At 42.2% G+C, this 15107-nt stretch overlaps 1 protein-coding gene across 1 annotated transcript in view; it reads left to right on the top strand.

Moving 5' to 3' along the window:
- The window catches only part of LOC138843574 (putative ATP-dependent RNA helicase DDX60), a 65229-nt gene extending 52156 nt beyond the window's left edge, over positions 1–13073 (top strand). Inside the window, exons 25-31 of the mRNA XM_089301758.1 lie at positions 1383–1527; positions 4159–4311; positions 7372–7476; positions 8798–8998; positions 9569–9673; positions 9813–9957; positions 12623–13073. Coding sequence (XP_089157884.1) covers positions 1383–1527; positions 4159–4311; positions 7372–7476; positions 8798–8998; positions 9569–9673; positions 9813–9957; positions 12623–12756 — 988 coding nt within the window. The 3' untranslated portion in view covers positions 12757–13073. The remainder of the gene's footprint in view (positions 1–1382; positions 1528–4158; positions 4312–7371; positions 7477–8797; positions 8999–9568; positions 9674–9812; positions 9958–12622) is intronic.
- The last annotated feature ends 2034 nt before the right edge of the window (positions 13074–15107 follow it).

Genomic DNA, 15107 nt, shown 5'->3' with positions numbered 1-15107 from the left:
GCTTCAGAATTCTTGTTTATCTATCTTTGTTGAACCCTCATTTTGTTCATGTATTATTTTGCTGATTTTTAAAATATTTTCTTTCTATGTTCTCTTATATATTGCTCACTAAACTTCTTTAGGATGATTATCTTGAATTCTTTGTTAGGCAGTTCATAGATCTCCATTTCTTCTGTTTTAAAAAGATCTATTTATTTATTTGAAAGACAAAATTGGGGGGGTGGAGAGAATCTTTCATCTGCTGGTTTATTCCACAAAGAGCTGCAACAGTTGTAGCTGGGCCAGTCTGAAATCAGGAGCCGGAAGATTCTTCGGGGTCTCCCATGGGTGTGCAGGGGCTCAAGAACTTGGGCCATCTTCCACTGCTTTCCCAGGTGTGTTAGGGAGCTGGAGTGGAAGTGGAGCAGCCGGGACTTAAACCGGTGTCCATATGGGATGCTGGTACTACAGGCAGTGGCTTTACCCACTGTGCCATAGTGCCAGCCCTAGATCTCCATTTCTTTCTTTTTTTAAAAGATTTATTTATTTATTTGAAAGTCAGAGTTACACAGAAGAGAGGCAGAGAGAGAGAGAGAGAGGGAGAGGGGCCCTCCATCCGATGTTCACTCCTCAATCGGCCACAATGGCCAGAGCTGCACTGATCCAGAGCCAGGAGCCCCCTCAGGGTCTTCCACACACATGTAGGGGCCCAAGGCCTTGTGCCATCCTCCACTGCTTTCTCAGGCATAGCAGGATTGGAAATAGAGCAGCCGGGCCTCGAACTGGCTCCCACATGGGATGCCGGCACTTTAGGCCAGGGCGTTAACCCGCTGAGCCACAGTGCCAGCCCCTAGATCTCCATTTCTTTAAGCTTCGTTATTGGAATCTTATTTTATTCCTTTGGTGATGTCATGTTTCCCTGATTCTTTGATTCTGGTACCTGCATGTTGCTCTCTGTGCATTTGAAGAAGCAATCATTTCTTCCAATCTTTATAAACTGGCTTTGGCAGTTTTACCAGTTGGCTTGAATGGAGGTTTTAGATGGGCCAGTTAGTGGAGCTTATGGGCTTACTGGCTTGCCAAGTCTGGCGACAGACCTGTTGCTGGAATCCACAGGTGAGCAGGCCTCATACCAGAATCTGTAGTCAAGCAGGACCAAGAATGGTTTTTCTGTTTTCTGTTAAGTAGGTGTCAATGCATATGTTAAAAATAACAGATGGTAAGCAATGAGAATTGAAGTAATTAAGGCCTGGTGAATATCCTTTAATAAGGGCAATCATATTTTGGGTTCAAATTACCAGGCATTCTTTTATGCTGGCACTTACAGACACAATTTCAAATGTTGAAAAGAAGAGGGCATGTTATAATCAATATTCACGACGTTCCTGATTTTTTATATTCAGTTATTTACATTCAAATTCAACTGCTCGAATTCAGAGATTGATTTTATGGGACGCTGAAATAAAGGAAATAAAGAAGAGTCTTAAAAAGAGTAAAGAAGTTCCTCCGGACTGTACTTATGTTGATCGAGCAGGTGTGGATAGCAAGGTAAGAGACGAGAACAGGGGGCATGCCTAGGTGGATGGATTCATTTGCTAAGGCTTCTGCACCAGGGTACCACGTGTTAGGAATTTATTTCTTAACAGTTATGCCTGCTGGAAGTCTGGCACCCAGTAGGATTACTTCCTACTGAGGCTTCAGAGGGCAGGGTCTGCTCCAGGTCTCTCTCCAGGGCTTACATGCATTACTTTAGAGGGCTCATGAAAAACAGAATTAAAAAATAAGTTTATTTTATGCAAAAGAATTTTGAAATCTGCCCACACGAGGCATCTTCCCAGAGGCCATGGAGAATACATGTTATGAGAAAGCTCTGCGTGAATTTCTAAAGTTTTTTGCACTAGAATAAACTTAGTTTTTCGATTTGATTTTTCCATGAACTTGTTGCAGTCCTCTTGTATAATTGGGTACCTTCTCCCTGCTGTCTGTTACCACTACATCGTGTTTCCTCTGTATGTGTCTGTCCGAAATTCCTCTTACAAAGGTAGTAGTCATATTGGATTGCAGCTCACTGTAATGATTTTACTTTTAACTTAATTGTATCAAGTACTTCAAAGTTCAGTTTTGGTGGTGCACAATCTGGCGCATAACCTTATATGTGTGTGTGTGTGTCTATACTGTACTATGCAGTTTATAAAACACAACCTATTTCATCTAAATTGATCTTAATGTATGGGAAACTGGAGTTGGAGGCTGAAGAAGTTAAGATTATATATGTAAGCTTACACAGCTATTAAAAGTGGTTCAAAGATTCATGACGAGGTATAGCAAGTGCAGGCTTTTTCTTTGTGCAGTCGACTGCATCTGTTAAAGTTAATGATAATCTTTTATGTAATAGAAATAGAAATAGAAAAGGTAAAAGTAATCACCAAGAGTCACCCTCCAGTAAGTAAAGAATTCAACAAGCAGTCAGCAAAAAACCCCACTGTTCCTGAAGAGTATAGACAAGGGCCATGAGCAATAATCGAATCTTGTGACTATAAAGTGAATTCAAAGTATATCATTGTAGAAATTAAAAGAAAATAAGAAAGGAAGGAGGAAGTAGATGGGAGCAAGGGAGGGAACAAAGGAGGGTGGGAAGTATCATGATATTTTAAAAAAATATTTATTATTTTGAAAGGCAGAATTACACGGATACACACACACACACACACACACATCTTCCATCTGCTGGTTCACTCCCCAAGTTGCCACATTGGCCAAGACTGGGCCAGGCTGAAGCCAGGAGCCAGGAGCCAGGAGCTTCTCCTAGGTTTCCCACATGGTTGCAGAGATCCAAGCACTTTGGCCATCCTCCACTGCTTTCCCAGGCACATTAGTAGAGGACTGGATAGAAAGTGGAGCAGCTGGGACTCGAACTGGTGTCCATATAGGATGCTGGCACTACAGGCAGTAGCTTTACCCGCTGTACCACAGTGGCGGCCCCATAATTATGTTCTTAAAACTGTATATATAAAATACATGAGATTTGTTCTCCTTATAGCAAATAAAAAATTTAAGAAAAAGAAAAGGTAAATGTTAAATCTCTTTTCTGAGCTAATGCAGTGACTTGCTACCAAGAAATCAAAATCAGATTTGTCTTTCATTTGAAAACTTCTCCCGTTTTCTGTGCTTCATGTCACCAAATCATCCACCACATGCCCAGTTTTACAAACTAGAAACGGTTGCCTTCTCCTCCACTGCTGTGTGTCTCACTCAGAAACTAAGCCCAGAACACTGAGAGATATGCCAGATAACGGGTGTGCATCTGTTGGTTGGTTGACCTACTAGACCATGTAGTCAGATCAATGGTTATTACTTGTGTATGTTTGCTTTTTTCTTTTAGTGATGGTGCAGGTTGGAAAGGGGGAGGGAAGCAGAATAAAAGTAAAAAAGAGGGTGGGAAAGAGAAGAAAGAAAGAAAAAGAGCAATAGTGACTGACAGAGGTAGAAACTGTTCAGGAGCAGACAGGGAGTTTCAGAGAAGGGGCTGCAGGACAGAGATGGGGAGAGAGTGTGGAGAGAGAGACAGGAAGTGAGAAACACAAAGGTGCCAGCCTGGAAGCACAGGGAGACACAGACAGACACGGGCAGACAGTGGTCAAATGTGATTGGAGTGAACAGCGGTTAGTTAGTTTCAAGTCAGCAGCAAAAATAGAGCACAAGGCAGTTGATCATCAGACTCCGCTGAGAGCTGTGTGGGGGCCAGGGATGGATTTTGCTACTTGCCTGGAGGGACGCTGGGCCTGCATGGAGCATCTTCCTCTTGGAATTCTTACTGTGTTGCTTCAGTGTTTCCTCATTACCCCAGGATGAGCTGGAGCTGCCTCCAGCATTGTGGGAATGATGTCAGCAGGTGTATGAGGGAAAATTGGGCACATGGCTGCTGTGAGGAAGGCATGTGAAGAAAGGATCAGTGCATTTGAGGTTGGGCTGCATTCTACTTTCTCAGGTCTTATGCATGAATGCCACTTAGGACAGAACTGCTCTGTTTATGAACTTGAGGTTCTAGCCTAAAACACAACTGCTCTTCCCAGAAATGCATCTAACTCTGCCTGCTAAAGCCTTCTAACACATAAAATCAGGCTTCAGTCAAAGGACATATGCCTTCATTTGATTTTGCAAACTGTGTGTGTGTTTCAGACTTTCAGGAAGATTGTATCCAGGCTGAGATGGACAAGAGGAGGCTCTGGTCTGATCAGGCTTTTACAGCGGGGCATTGGCTACCATCATGGTTTAATGGAGTACAAACAGAGACAAGTTGTTGAGACCCTTTTCAGACTGAAGCACGTCAAGGTAGATGAACTCACTACAAAGCACAGCTTTCACTTTAATTGGGTAGCTGCAGTGGCTATGGGACGGAAGATGCTCTATCTAGCTCTCTCTCTCAATCCCTGCACCTGGGGAGATGCGCCACCTACATTTATCATATTTCCTTCCATACATTTTTACATAGTTAATATGATAATGTGTGCCCAATTTGGGATCTTGTCTGCCTTGCCTAATATTATTTTAATAATTAGCATGAGGTAATAAACATGTGTGCAACAGAAAATACACATATTTAATTTACTTAAGCATTATACTGTTAATTTTCTTTCAACATAGACAATCATTTTTTAAAAGATTTATTTATGTATTTGAAAGAGTTACAGAGAGAGAGAGAGAGAGAGAGAGAGATCTTCCATCTGCTGGTTCACTCCCCAAGTGGCTGTAATGGCTGGAGTTGGGACGATCTGAAGCCAGGAGCCCGGAGCTTCTTCCAGGTCTCCCACTGTGGTGGGTGCAGGAGCCCAAGTGCTTGGGCCATTTTCTGCTGCTTTCCGAGGCCGTAGCAGAGTTGGATTGGAAGTGGAGCAGCCGGGACTTGAACTGGCGCCCATATGGGATGCTGGCACTGCAGGCAGTGGCTTTACCCACTGCACCACAGTATTGGCCCCATCAATCATCATTTTAATTATTTATTTAGAATTGATTGATTCTGCTAAGTGAAAGAAATGTCTCAGAAGGAAAAGGTAGCAGGCTCTGGAAATACATAGCCAAATTTCTTTCCAGGATGACTCTTTTTAACTTCATTTAGATTTTGAGTATTAGGGTTAAAAACTGAAGTTGTTATGATGGTACAGAGAATATCTCATGCCACCCAATTTCTCCTTTTATTAACATCTTACACTATTACAACATATTATTGCCACAGATGAATCCATATTGTTACATTTTTATTAAATAAAATCCATTCTTTTTTTGAAGATGTATTTACTTATTTTAAAGACAGTTACACACACACACACACACACACACACACACAGGGGGGGTGGAATCTTCCCTCTATTGATTCGCTCCCCAAATGACCACAATGGCCACAGTGGGCCAGAATGAAGCCCGGAACCAGGAACTCCATCTGGTCTCCCACATGGGTGTCAAGGGCCCAAGTACTTGGCCATTTTCCACTGTTTTCCCAGGCACTTTAGCAGGGGGCTGGGTAGGCAATGAAACAGCCAGAGCTCAAACTTGCTCTCCTATGGGATGCAGGCACCTCAGGTGGCAGCTTAACCTGCTGAGCTACAGTCCCAGCCCCGAAAGTCCATTCTTTGTTCAGATAGCCCAATCATTCCCCAGTGATCCAGAAAGATAACTGTATAAACTGCAGTGTGAAAATTAAGAGTAAATTAACGGGGTAAAGGAGAACTAATAATGGAAATAAGAAAGTTTATTTATTTATTTATTTTTAAAGAATTATTTATTCATTTGAAAGTCGGGGTTACACAGAGAGAGAAGGAGAGGCAGAGAGAGAGAGGTCTTCCATCTGCTGGTTCACTCCCCAGTTGGCCGCACTGGCTGGAGCTTCGCTTATTGAAGCCAGGAGCCAGGAGCTTCTTCCTGGTCTCTCACGTGGGTGCAGGGGCCCAAGTGCTTGGGCCATCTTGTACTGCTTTCCCAGGCCATAGCAGAGAGCTGGATTGGAAGAGGAGCAGCCGGGACTCGAACCGGCGCCCATATGGGGTGCCAGCACTGCAGGCGGCAGCTTTATCCGCTATGCCACAGCGCCAGCCCCAGAAAATTTATTTATTTGCTAGGTAAATAAAATGCTGTATAGACAAACTTCTGTGATGCAGCTAAGCTAGTAGTTGGAGGAAAATGTATAACCTAACTATGTTTATTTTCAAGAGAAGAAAAGGCTACATGAGAAACAAAAATGTATCTGAGCAACCTTAGGTAGGTTTGAGATAAGACAGTTTCCAGCAGTAGATTGACCTTTCTCTAAGAAATGTGAACCCCTCGGTATCTGCAGGGGACTGATTCTAGGACTTGCACAGATACCAAAATCCATCAGTGCTCTAGTCTTTTATATAAGACAGCATAGCTTTGGCATAGAACCAATGCATATCCTCTGTGTCTCTAGGTTACTTACATTACTTAGTGCAGTGTATTGTATGTAAGTAGTTGCTACAGTATATTATTTAGAAAATAATGACAGGAAAAAAAAAAGACTGTAAGTGTTCAGTACACTTTTTTGTCCAAATATTTCCAGTCTTTGGTTGGTTGAATTCACAGATACAGAACTCAGGGACATGGAACCCAGTGCTTTTTCCTTCCACATTAAAACAGCCAGAATACGTCAGCAAGTGCTTATCAACTCTCTCTCTCTCTCTCACACACACACATGCACGCACACACACACGTGCACACACATGCATGTACAGCCCACATCTCTCCACTAGGAATATTTCCTGTTCAATTATGTCATAATATGTTGTCTAGAATAATCTAAAAGCATTCTGTCAGACTTCTACTTTTGGTAATCACCTCCTACAATTATTTCCTCCCAGAGCTGCCAAATCGATCTTGTAAATATTAATTATATCATATTACCTTTCTTTCTTTTTACAATCTACGTCTTAGAATGGTTTTGTCATGCTTATTATGACTTGCTTCCTGCTTAGTCTGACTTTGTATCATTTACTATTTTCTGTTCTTGGAAATCTTTTAACGTGAAAATAAACTCCTTGTATAACATATTGCTCTTATTCATGCCAAACACACACAGACAGTAACACTGAAGGCTTACTGAATGGCTTTGATTTTGTATCATTTTGTTACCTGGAAAATGCTGTATAATTGTAATGTTCAGCAAGAATATGAGAATGAATGAACATCCAAGTGGGATGTAGAGCTGTCTATTCCAAAAGCAAGCATAGAGTTTGATGTTTTGCAATACTGTCTTAACACTGCACTTTTACTCAAGAAAAATAATGTAAGGGGATTTAATTTGGTCAATACTTACTACGTATGCATCTGTGTATGCTACATTAAATATGTTTTCCCAATTTTTAATTTTTTTGCTTTCCATCATAGGTAGTGACAGCTACATCATCCCTTGCTTTGGGAATTAATATGCCCTGTAAAACCGTTGTTTTTACAGAAGACTCTGTTTATTTGGATGCTCTGAACTTTCGACAGGTATTTATAATACATGACTTCTGTTACGGTTCTATATACAGGTATCTGAAATGCTCATTCAGTAGGCCAGGAAAAGCCATTTGTTCTGAAATATTTGGTGGCCATAAAAATATTTGAAACTGAGTTTTTATATATGTATATTAATGAATATGATTACACTTAAAAACTTGTAAAATATATTGTCAGTAGCTTAGTTTTCCTGAAGATATTCTCAATTTGATAAATATTCTTGAACATAAACAAAAATAATATTGGAGGGAAGTAACTACATCTTTGAGCACCCAATTCATGCCAACCACCAATAATTATATGTTAAGTGTCTATAAGGTTTTGATTTTAGGCTCGTTTCTGGAACTACGTTGGTAAATCAGAAATTGTGCCTGCTTTAAAGGCCATGATTTTAATTTAATTTTATAGGCAGAGAGAGAGAAACGAGAGAGGAAGGAAAAAAGAGACAAAGAGGTTTCCTACCCACTGGTTCAAGCCTCAGACACCTATGGTGGCTAGGGTTAGGCCAGGCTGAAGTCAGGAGTCAGTAACTCAGTCTGGATTTCCAGTGTGAGTGATAGGAACCTGACTACTTGAGCTGCCACCTGCTGCCTTCCAGGAAGCTGGGAAGGGGACCAGAGCTGGTGTTTGAACCCAGGCGTTCCAATCTAGGTGTCAGGCATCCCAAGCATCCTACACCAAATGCCTTCCCTAAGGTCATGATCTTTATTTGTTTATTTAAAGATTTATTTACTTATTTGAAAGACAGAGTTATAGACAGAGAGAGGTGGGGGGGGGGTCTTTCATCGTTTGGTTCACTCCCCAAATGGACCCAAAGGCTGGAGCTAGGCCAATCTGAAGCCAGGCGCTAGGAGCTTCTTCCACATTTCCAACATGGGTGCAGGGACCCCAGCACTTGAGCCATCTTCCAGTGCCTTCTCAGGCCATGAGCAGGGAGCTGGATCTGAAGGGAAGCAGCCGGGACTCCAAGTGGTGCCCATATGGGATGCTGGCACTGCAGGTGGCCCAACCTAGTTAAACCACAGCACCGACCCCAGATCATGATCTCTAAACACAGGAGCTGGTACTCCATTTATTTTTTTAAAAAAGAGGCAATACTGTCTTAACACTGGACTTTAAAATGTATCTATAAAAATATATCTATAAAATAAAATAATTCTGCAAGATTTGACAACATCAATATACCAAGAAACAAAAAACTCATTGAAGATTTATTTTCAAATGTTTAATGTTCCACATGGTATAGGTAAGTGAGACATTATTTACAGTGCCAGGATTTGAACTTGCATAAGTTTTGTGGTCATCTCTTTAGATGTCTGGGCGTGCAGGAAGGCGTGGAGAAGATCTTATAGGAAGTGTGATCTTCTATGATATTCCATTACCCAAGATAGACCGGCTCTTGAAGTCTGATGTGCCCAAGCTGAAGGGTCAGTTTCCCCTAAACATCACCTTGGTTCTCAGACTCATGCTGTTGGTTGCCAAAGCAGATGACAAAGAGGATGCCAAAGCAAAGGTACAGTCTCTACCCTCTCTAACAGACATAATCATCTTAGCTCAAGTCTAAAGTAAGCCTCGCCTGTTAGGTATCTTGGAGGGAATAAAATCACAATGTGCAGTTCGCAAACTCTTAGCAACATTTGATTCTTGTCTTAGTGCCTTTCCTTCACACAAGAACATGGTGGTAACTTCTGTACACGTGACAAATTAAGTCCATGATTATAAATACACTCTGCATATATGAGAAATTTTTTTCAATAAATATATCTAGCCTAGAACATTTAAAAGTAAATTTTCAAAGAATTAATGGTTGAAAATGTACTAAATACTGGAATGTTCCTAACTCTTACTTTTATATATTCATAAGTTTACATTTATTTCTCAGTGGTTATGAGTGAAGTTGTCATTGTTCATCTCTCCCAGTAAATTTTTCATCCTATTATGTTTTATTCATACATAGAGAATGTAAAACTTATGGCATATCTGTAATAATTATTTAGAGTATATAATATAACAAAGTCATTAGTGATATCTCAAACTTTATAGCTAGCCTGTCTAACTTTGGTGTTTTGACATGTGTGCATAGGCATTGTCGCTGCTCCAGTATTCCTTGATGTCCTTCAAGCGACCAAAGGTCAAGTGCATGTTAAAATTTTACTTCATATATTCTTTGCAATTCTTGGTCAGAGAGGTAAGATTTAAACCTGTTTTCACTAAAGTGTTCGTACATGTATTTAACTTTACTACTGAAATCTCCTTACTTGATGACTTACCTGTTGGGTATTTCTGAGATCTAGGGACTGAGGCTAAATTGTTAAATTGATTCACAGGGATACCTGAATCAAGAATGTGTTCCCGTTGGATATGCTGGCCTTGTGTCCCACCTGCACTACCACGAACCTTCAAACTTTGCTTTAGTAAGCATGCTGGTGAAAGGTCTGTTTCACAAGCTGTGTGTTCCAGTCATCGTAGATGGTGAGCAGCTATCCTTTTCCCAACTCCTACCCCTTACACTGTACATGTACACACACTGACATCCCGTACGACTGCTTCACATATACCTGCACATTCCCCAGAACTACATTTGCTTTTGATGGTGTGTCATCTTTAAAAGATTGAGAGGGAGGGAGGGACAGGGGGAAGAAGGGGGAGAGACAGGGAAGGAGGGAAGAAGGGAAAGATGGGGAGAGAGGGGGGGAGGAGGGAAAAGAGAGAGAGAGGATGAATGAATGAATGAATGAGCGAGTAGACCAAGAGAAATCTTCCACTGATTTGCTTTCCGATGTCCACAGTAGCTGGTCCTGGGCCAGGTCAAAGTTGGGAGCTGGAAACTCAATCCATGTCTCTCATGTGGGTGGGAAGAACCCAGTCAATCACTTGTGCCATCATCTGCATTAGCAGGAAGTAAGAGCTGGATCTGAATTTTAAACCTGGGTACCCCATATGAGATGTAGGCATCTTAACTGCTAGGCTAAGCATGCATCTTGGTAGGCCATTTTCTGATTGCCCATTCTCCTAATGTATCTTGAAGGTTTTTCTTCTCATTTTACAAAATTAAATATGTTTATAAAATATTATTAGCATCTGAATTTTGTATGTATAATCATAATATAAATATGATTCTTAATGATTATTTAATATACTTTTAAATTTTAAGAAATTATAACCTTTAGCTTTGTTAAAGACAATAAGCATTATTCTACTGAAAAATTTTTGGAAGTTATTTACATAAAACATTGTCATCTGTAATGATTTCCTTTACTATAATTTTAAATTAGTTTTTCCCTTTTCTATAACTGAAACACAATGCTGTAAGGTAAAGAGGGAAATAGAACGGTGTGATCCAAACACAAATGCAGGCAGCTAAGGCTAGAATATACAGTTAGTGACCCATTGTTCTATTTTATTTTTGGAAACATCAACTTTTATCAAAATAGTACAGAAATAATTAAGATGATATGGTAGTATATATCTTTTTAAAAATATTTATTTATTTATTTGAAAGTCAGAGTTACACAGAGAGAGGAGAGGCAAAGAGAGAGAGAGAGGTCTTCCATCTGCTGGTTCACTCCCCAATTGGCTGCAATGGCCAGAGCTGGGACGATCTGAAGCCAGGAGCCAGGAGCTTCTTCCAGTTCTCCCACATGGGTGCAGGGGCCGAAGGACCTGGGTCATCTTCTACTGCTTTCCCAGGCCATAACAGAGAGCTGGATCAGAAGTGGAGCAGCCAGGACTCGAACCGGTGCCCATATGGGATGCCGGCACTGCAGGCCAGGTGTTAACCCACTATGCCACTGTGCTGGCCCATGATATCTTAACACTAATAATAAATCAAATCATAAAGCCTTTGATCCATGTGAACCTGTTTTTTTTTTTTTTTTCAAGAAAGAGTCATGAATTTTACTTATGATATAAATATTGCGTAGAGGGTCTCAGAATGCTAAAGCAATTTGAAAGCTGGGCACAATTTTCACATGATGCTAACAATGTATAGAAATCAAGTTCGAGCCGGTGCCACGGCTCACTAGGCTAATCCTCCACCTAGCGGCGCCGACACACCGGGTTCTAGTCCCGGTCGGGGTGCCTGATTCTGTCCCTGTTGCCCCTCTTCCAGGCCAGCTCTCTGCTGTGGCCAGGGAGTGCAGTGGAGGATGGCCCAGGTGCTTGGGCCCTGCACCCCATGGGAGACCAGGAAAAGCACCTGGCTCCTGGCTCCTGCCATCGGATCAGCGCGGTGCGCCGGCCGCAGCGCGCCGGCCGCAGCGGCCATTGGAGGGTGAACCAACGGCAAAGGAAGACCTTTCTCTCTGTCTCTCTCTCTCACTGTCCACTCTGTCTGTCAAAAAAAAAACAAAAACAAAAACAAACAAAAAAAGAAATCAAGTTTGAAAGCCTCACTCTGCATGGCATTTCTCTGATACTGCAGGTAGTTGTAGCCTGTTTCCTAGTCTCTCATGAGTGCCTGTCATTCAGCTCCTTCATCCATCATGCTCCCAGTGGTCTGGACCCTGGCCCTCTGCAAAATGCTGGAGCAGATCAAATATCGGGAATTTCACATAGGCTTTCCCTCTAGGAGATTTAGTCCCTAGTGTATTGCGAGGGTTTGGGCATAAGAAAATATGGGGAATAAATATTCCAGGGAAAAAGCAATATTGGCAGCAAAGGCCTGTCAAGAGGAGCAGGTGCGAGTTCTTTCTGTAACGTGCACCAAAGAGAGAGTGGGCGCAGATTCACGTCACACAGGGCCTGGAAGGGCAGACGAGGAGTTTAGCAAGCAGCTTCGGGCCTTTGTTCCTTGGCAGGGGTTGCACCAAGGTAGAAAAAAATGAGTAGAATGGAGACAGAGGAGCAAAGGCAAGACTTGGAGCCAGTGAGGGAATCCCAGGGCAGTTACAGAGTAGGGGCAACCATCGCTCATTGACCACCAGGCTTCTACAGGTAAGAGGGGGTAGGAGGATGCAAAGCGTTTTGTAGCAAGATGCCATCAGTTAGCCTGCAATATTGTGAAATGCTGGTGTAGTTTGTTAAAAAAAAGTCACCAAATTCATAGGAAGTAAGTTTTCAGCTGTGTCTTACACATTACATTTGTTCTCCAAGGTTTTGAAAAATTAAACTTTTTTTTTTAAATAACAAAATACAGGCAAAAAGACATTTTCTGAAGATGTGATGGAAACCTTGGTGGTGGTTTTAGCACATCTTTTTGGAAAGAGATACCTTCCTCCCTGTGCGAAAAAGTTTAAGAAGGTGTTTTCTCATTCAATGGTAAGAAAATAAAATACTGCAATACTCGTACTTTGATGTAACCTCTTTCTGCTTTAATAATAATGAAGTGCAACAGCATTTTCCCAGTAACAAGATTTTGCCATCATTCACTCGAGTTACTTCTTCATGCTCCAGTTAGTCTTTGGGATGCATGAGTGCAGATTTGTATATGAATGCTTTGTTTTTTACTAATATGCGTTCTCCATGAACTTTTTGAAGATCCCTTGTATGAATAGATGTCAGTTTGTTTTGCAGTCAAACTTACCTTTTAATTACAGTTTCCATGAACTTTCTGAAGTGTCATAGTGTAGTAATTGCAGATGAATGGAACTTATTCCTAACAGAGATGAATAGCCAGCTAGTCATTTAATATTAATATTAATATTAATAAAGAAGAAGATAAGAAGATCAATTTAACACCTATCTGGAAATAGTGTTCTGGGAATTCTAATCCTTGCCAAATGGAAAGAAAGGAAAATTGGATGGTTTTCATCCGATGCAAAGGTGGCAAGGTGAACAGCAAAATACTACAGCGTATGATGGAGGTATGCATCCCGTATTGAAGCACCAGTTGGAGTCTTGGCTGCTCCACTCCCAATCCAGTTCCCTGCTAATGCATCTGGGAAATCAGCAAAAGATGGCCCAAGTGCTTGGGCCCCTGCCACACATGAGAAACCCGGATGACGTCTCTGGTTCCTGGCCCAGGCTTGGCTGTTGTGGACGTTTGGGGAGTGAATCAAAGGATGGAGGACTTCTCTTTTTCTCTCTCTGTCTCTCCCTCTCTTGCTGTCACTCTGTCATTCAAGTAAATACAATAAATCTTTTAAAAAGAGCATTTATGATGATCGTGGTAAGCAGGTTGCACTCTTCTGCACTTGAAGTGTGTTTGTGGTGTCAGGATTAGAAGACAGAAAGCCCATGGCTTTGACACATTGCAATGACTTATATTCATTTCCTGGATAAGCATTGCCTTACCTCTCTGATGAGCGCCTGTATTTTGAGAGTGTATGAAATGAATCTGTGACTGAGTTTTCTTTACATTTGGCCCTTGTGGAGCCTGTGGAATGGTGTGCAGAGCATACAAGCCATGGCTGGTAGCTGTCATAGGTTTAAAAAGTGCTCACATAGGGAATACGACTCATTTTTTGGTAACCTCACAGAATTAGCAGTATGGCAAGAAGGCACTAATTTATTTATTCAGCCTGCATGCCAACATTAGGACAGAGTTTGGCTTCATCCTCAATGCTTGGCTTGACACTGTGACATTTTTACATGGTTAAGAAGCACACAAAACCAAGTATGTCGTATTTAGTCGTTCATTTTTGTTTAACTGGAAGAAATTCCAAAAATGTACTGAGCATACTACTTGGAGCAGTCTTTCCTTTTTATTTTTTTTTTTTTATTTTTTTTTATTTTTTGACAGGCAGAGTGGACAGTGAGAGAGAGAGACAGAGAGAAAGGTCTTCCTTTGCCATTGGTTCACCCTCCAATGGCCGCCGCTGCAGCCGGCGCACCGCGCTGATCCGATGGCAGGAGCCAGGATCCAGGTGCTTTTCCTGGTCTCCCATGGGGTGCAGGGCCCAAGCACCTGGGCCATCCTCCACTGCACTCCCTGGCCATAGCAGAGAGCTGGCCTGGAAGAGGGGCAACCGGGACAGAATCCGGCGCCCCAACCGGGACTAGAACCCGGTGTGCCGGCGCCGCAAGGTGGAGGATTAGCCTATTGAGCCACGGCGCCGGCTCAGTCTTTCCTTTTTCTAAGATTTATTTTTTTTTATTTGAAAAGCAGAGTTACAGAGAAGAGGGGAGAGAGAGAGAGAGAGAGAGAGAGATCTTCCATCCACTGATTCACTCCCCAAATGACCACAATGGCTGGAGCTGGGTCAGGCTGAAGCCAGGGGTCAGGCTGAAGCCAGGGGCCAGGACCTCCATCTGGGTCTCCCAGGGGGTTGCTCTCCACTACTTTTCCTAGGTCATTAGCAGGGAGCTGGATCAGAAGTGGAACAGCAGCTGGGACTTGAACTAGTGCCCATATGGGATGCCAGCAGCACAGGTGGCAGCTTTATCCACTGTGCCATAATGCTGGCCCCATGGAATAGTCTTTCAGTCTATAGAATAACTTAGTAAAGGGCCAGCACTGTGGTGTAGCAGGTAAAGCTGCTGCCTTCAGTGCTAGCATCCCATATGGGCACCAGTTTGAGTCTTGGCTGCTCCACTTACTTCCTGGTAAGCCTGACTCTGGTGGTCCCAGTGCTTTTCCACAGTATTCTATTTCAGCTACTGTGTCAATACAGCTCTCCTGCCATCTAACCAGGGGAGGGCCTCTCTCTGCCCTAGGACCTCCAGAAGGGACACAGTCCTGC

The sequence above is a fragment of the Oryctolagus cuniculus genome, chromosome 8 (genome assembly GCF_051225735.1).
Source record: "Oryctolagus cuniculus isolate XC-2025 breed Fujian yellow rabbit chromosome 8, ASM5122573v1, whole genome shotgun sequence".
Taxonomy (NCBI): domain Eukaryota; kingdom Metazoa; phylum Chordata; class Mammalia; order Lagomorpha; family Leporidae; genus Oryctolagus; species Oryctolagus cuniculus.
Note: the sequence above shows the minus strand (reverse complement) of the source record. Positions and strands in the feature narration are given on the sequence as shown.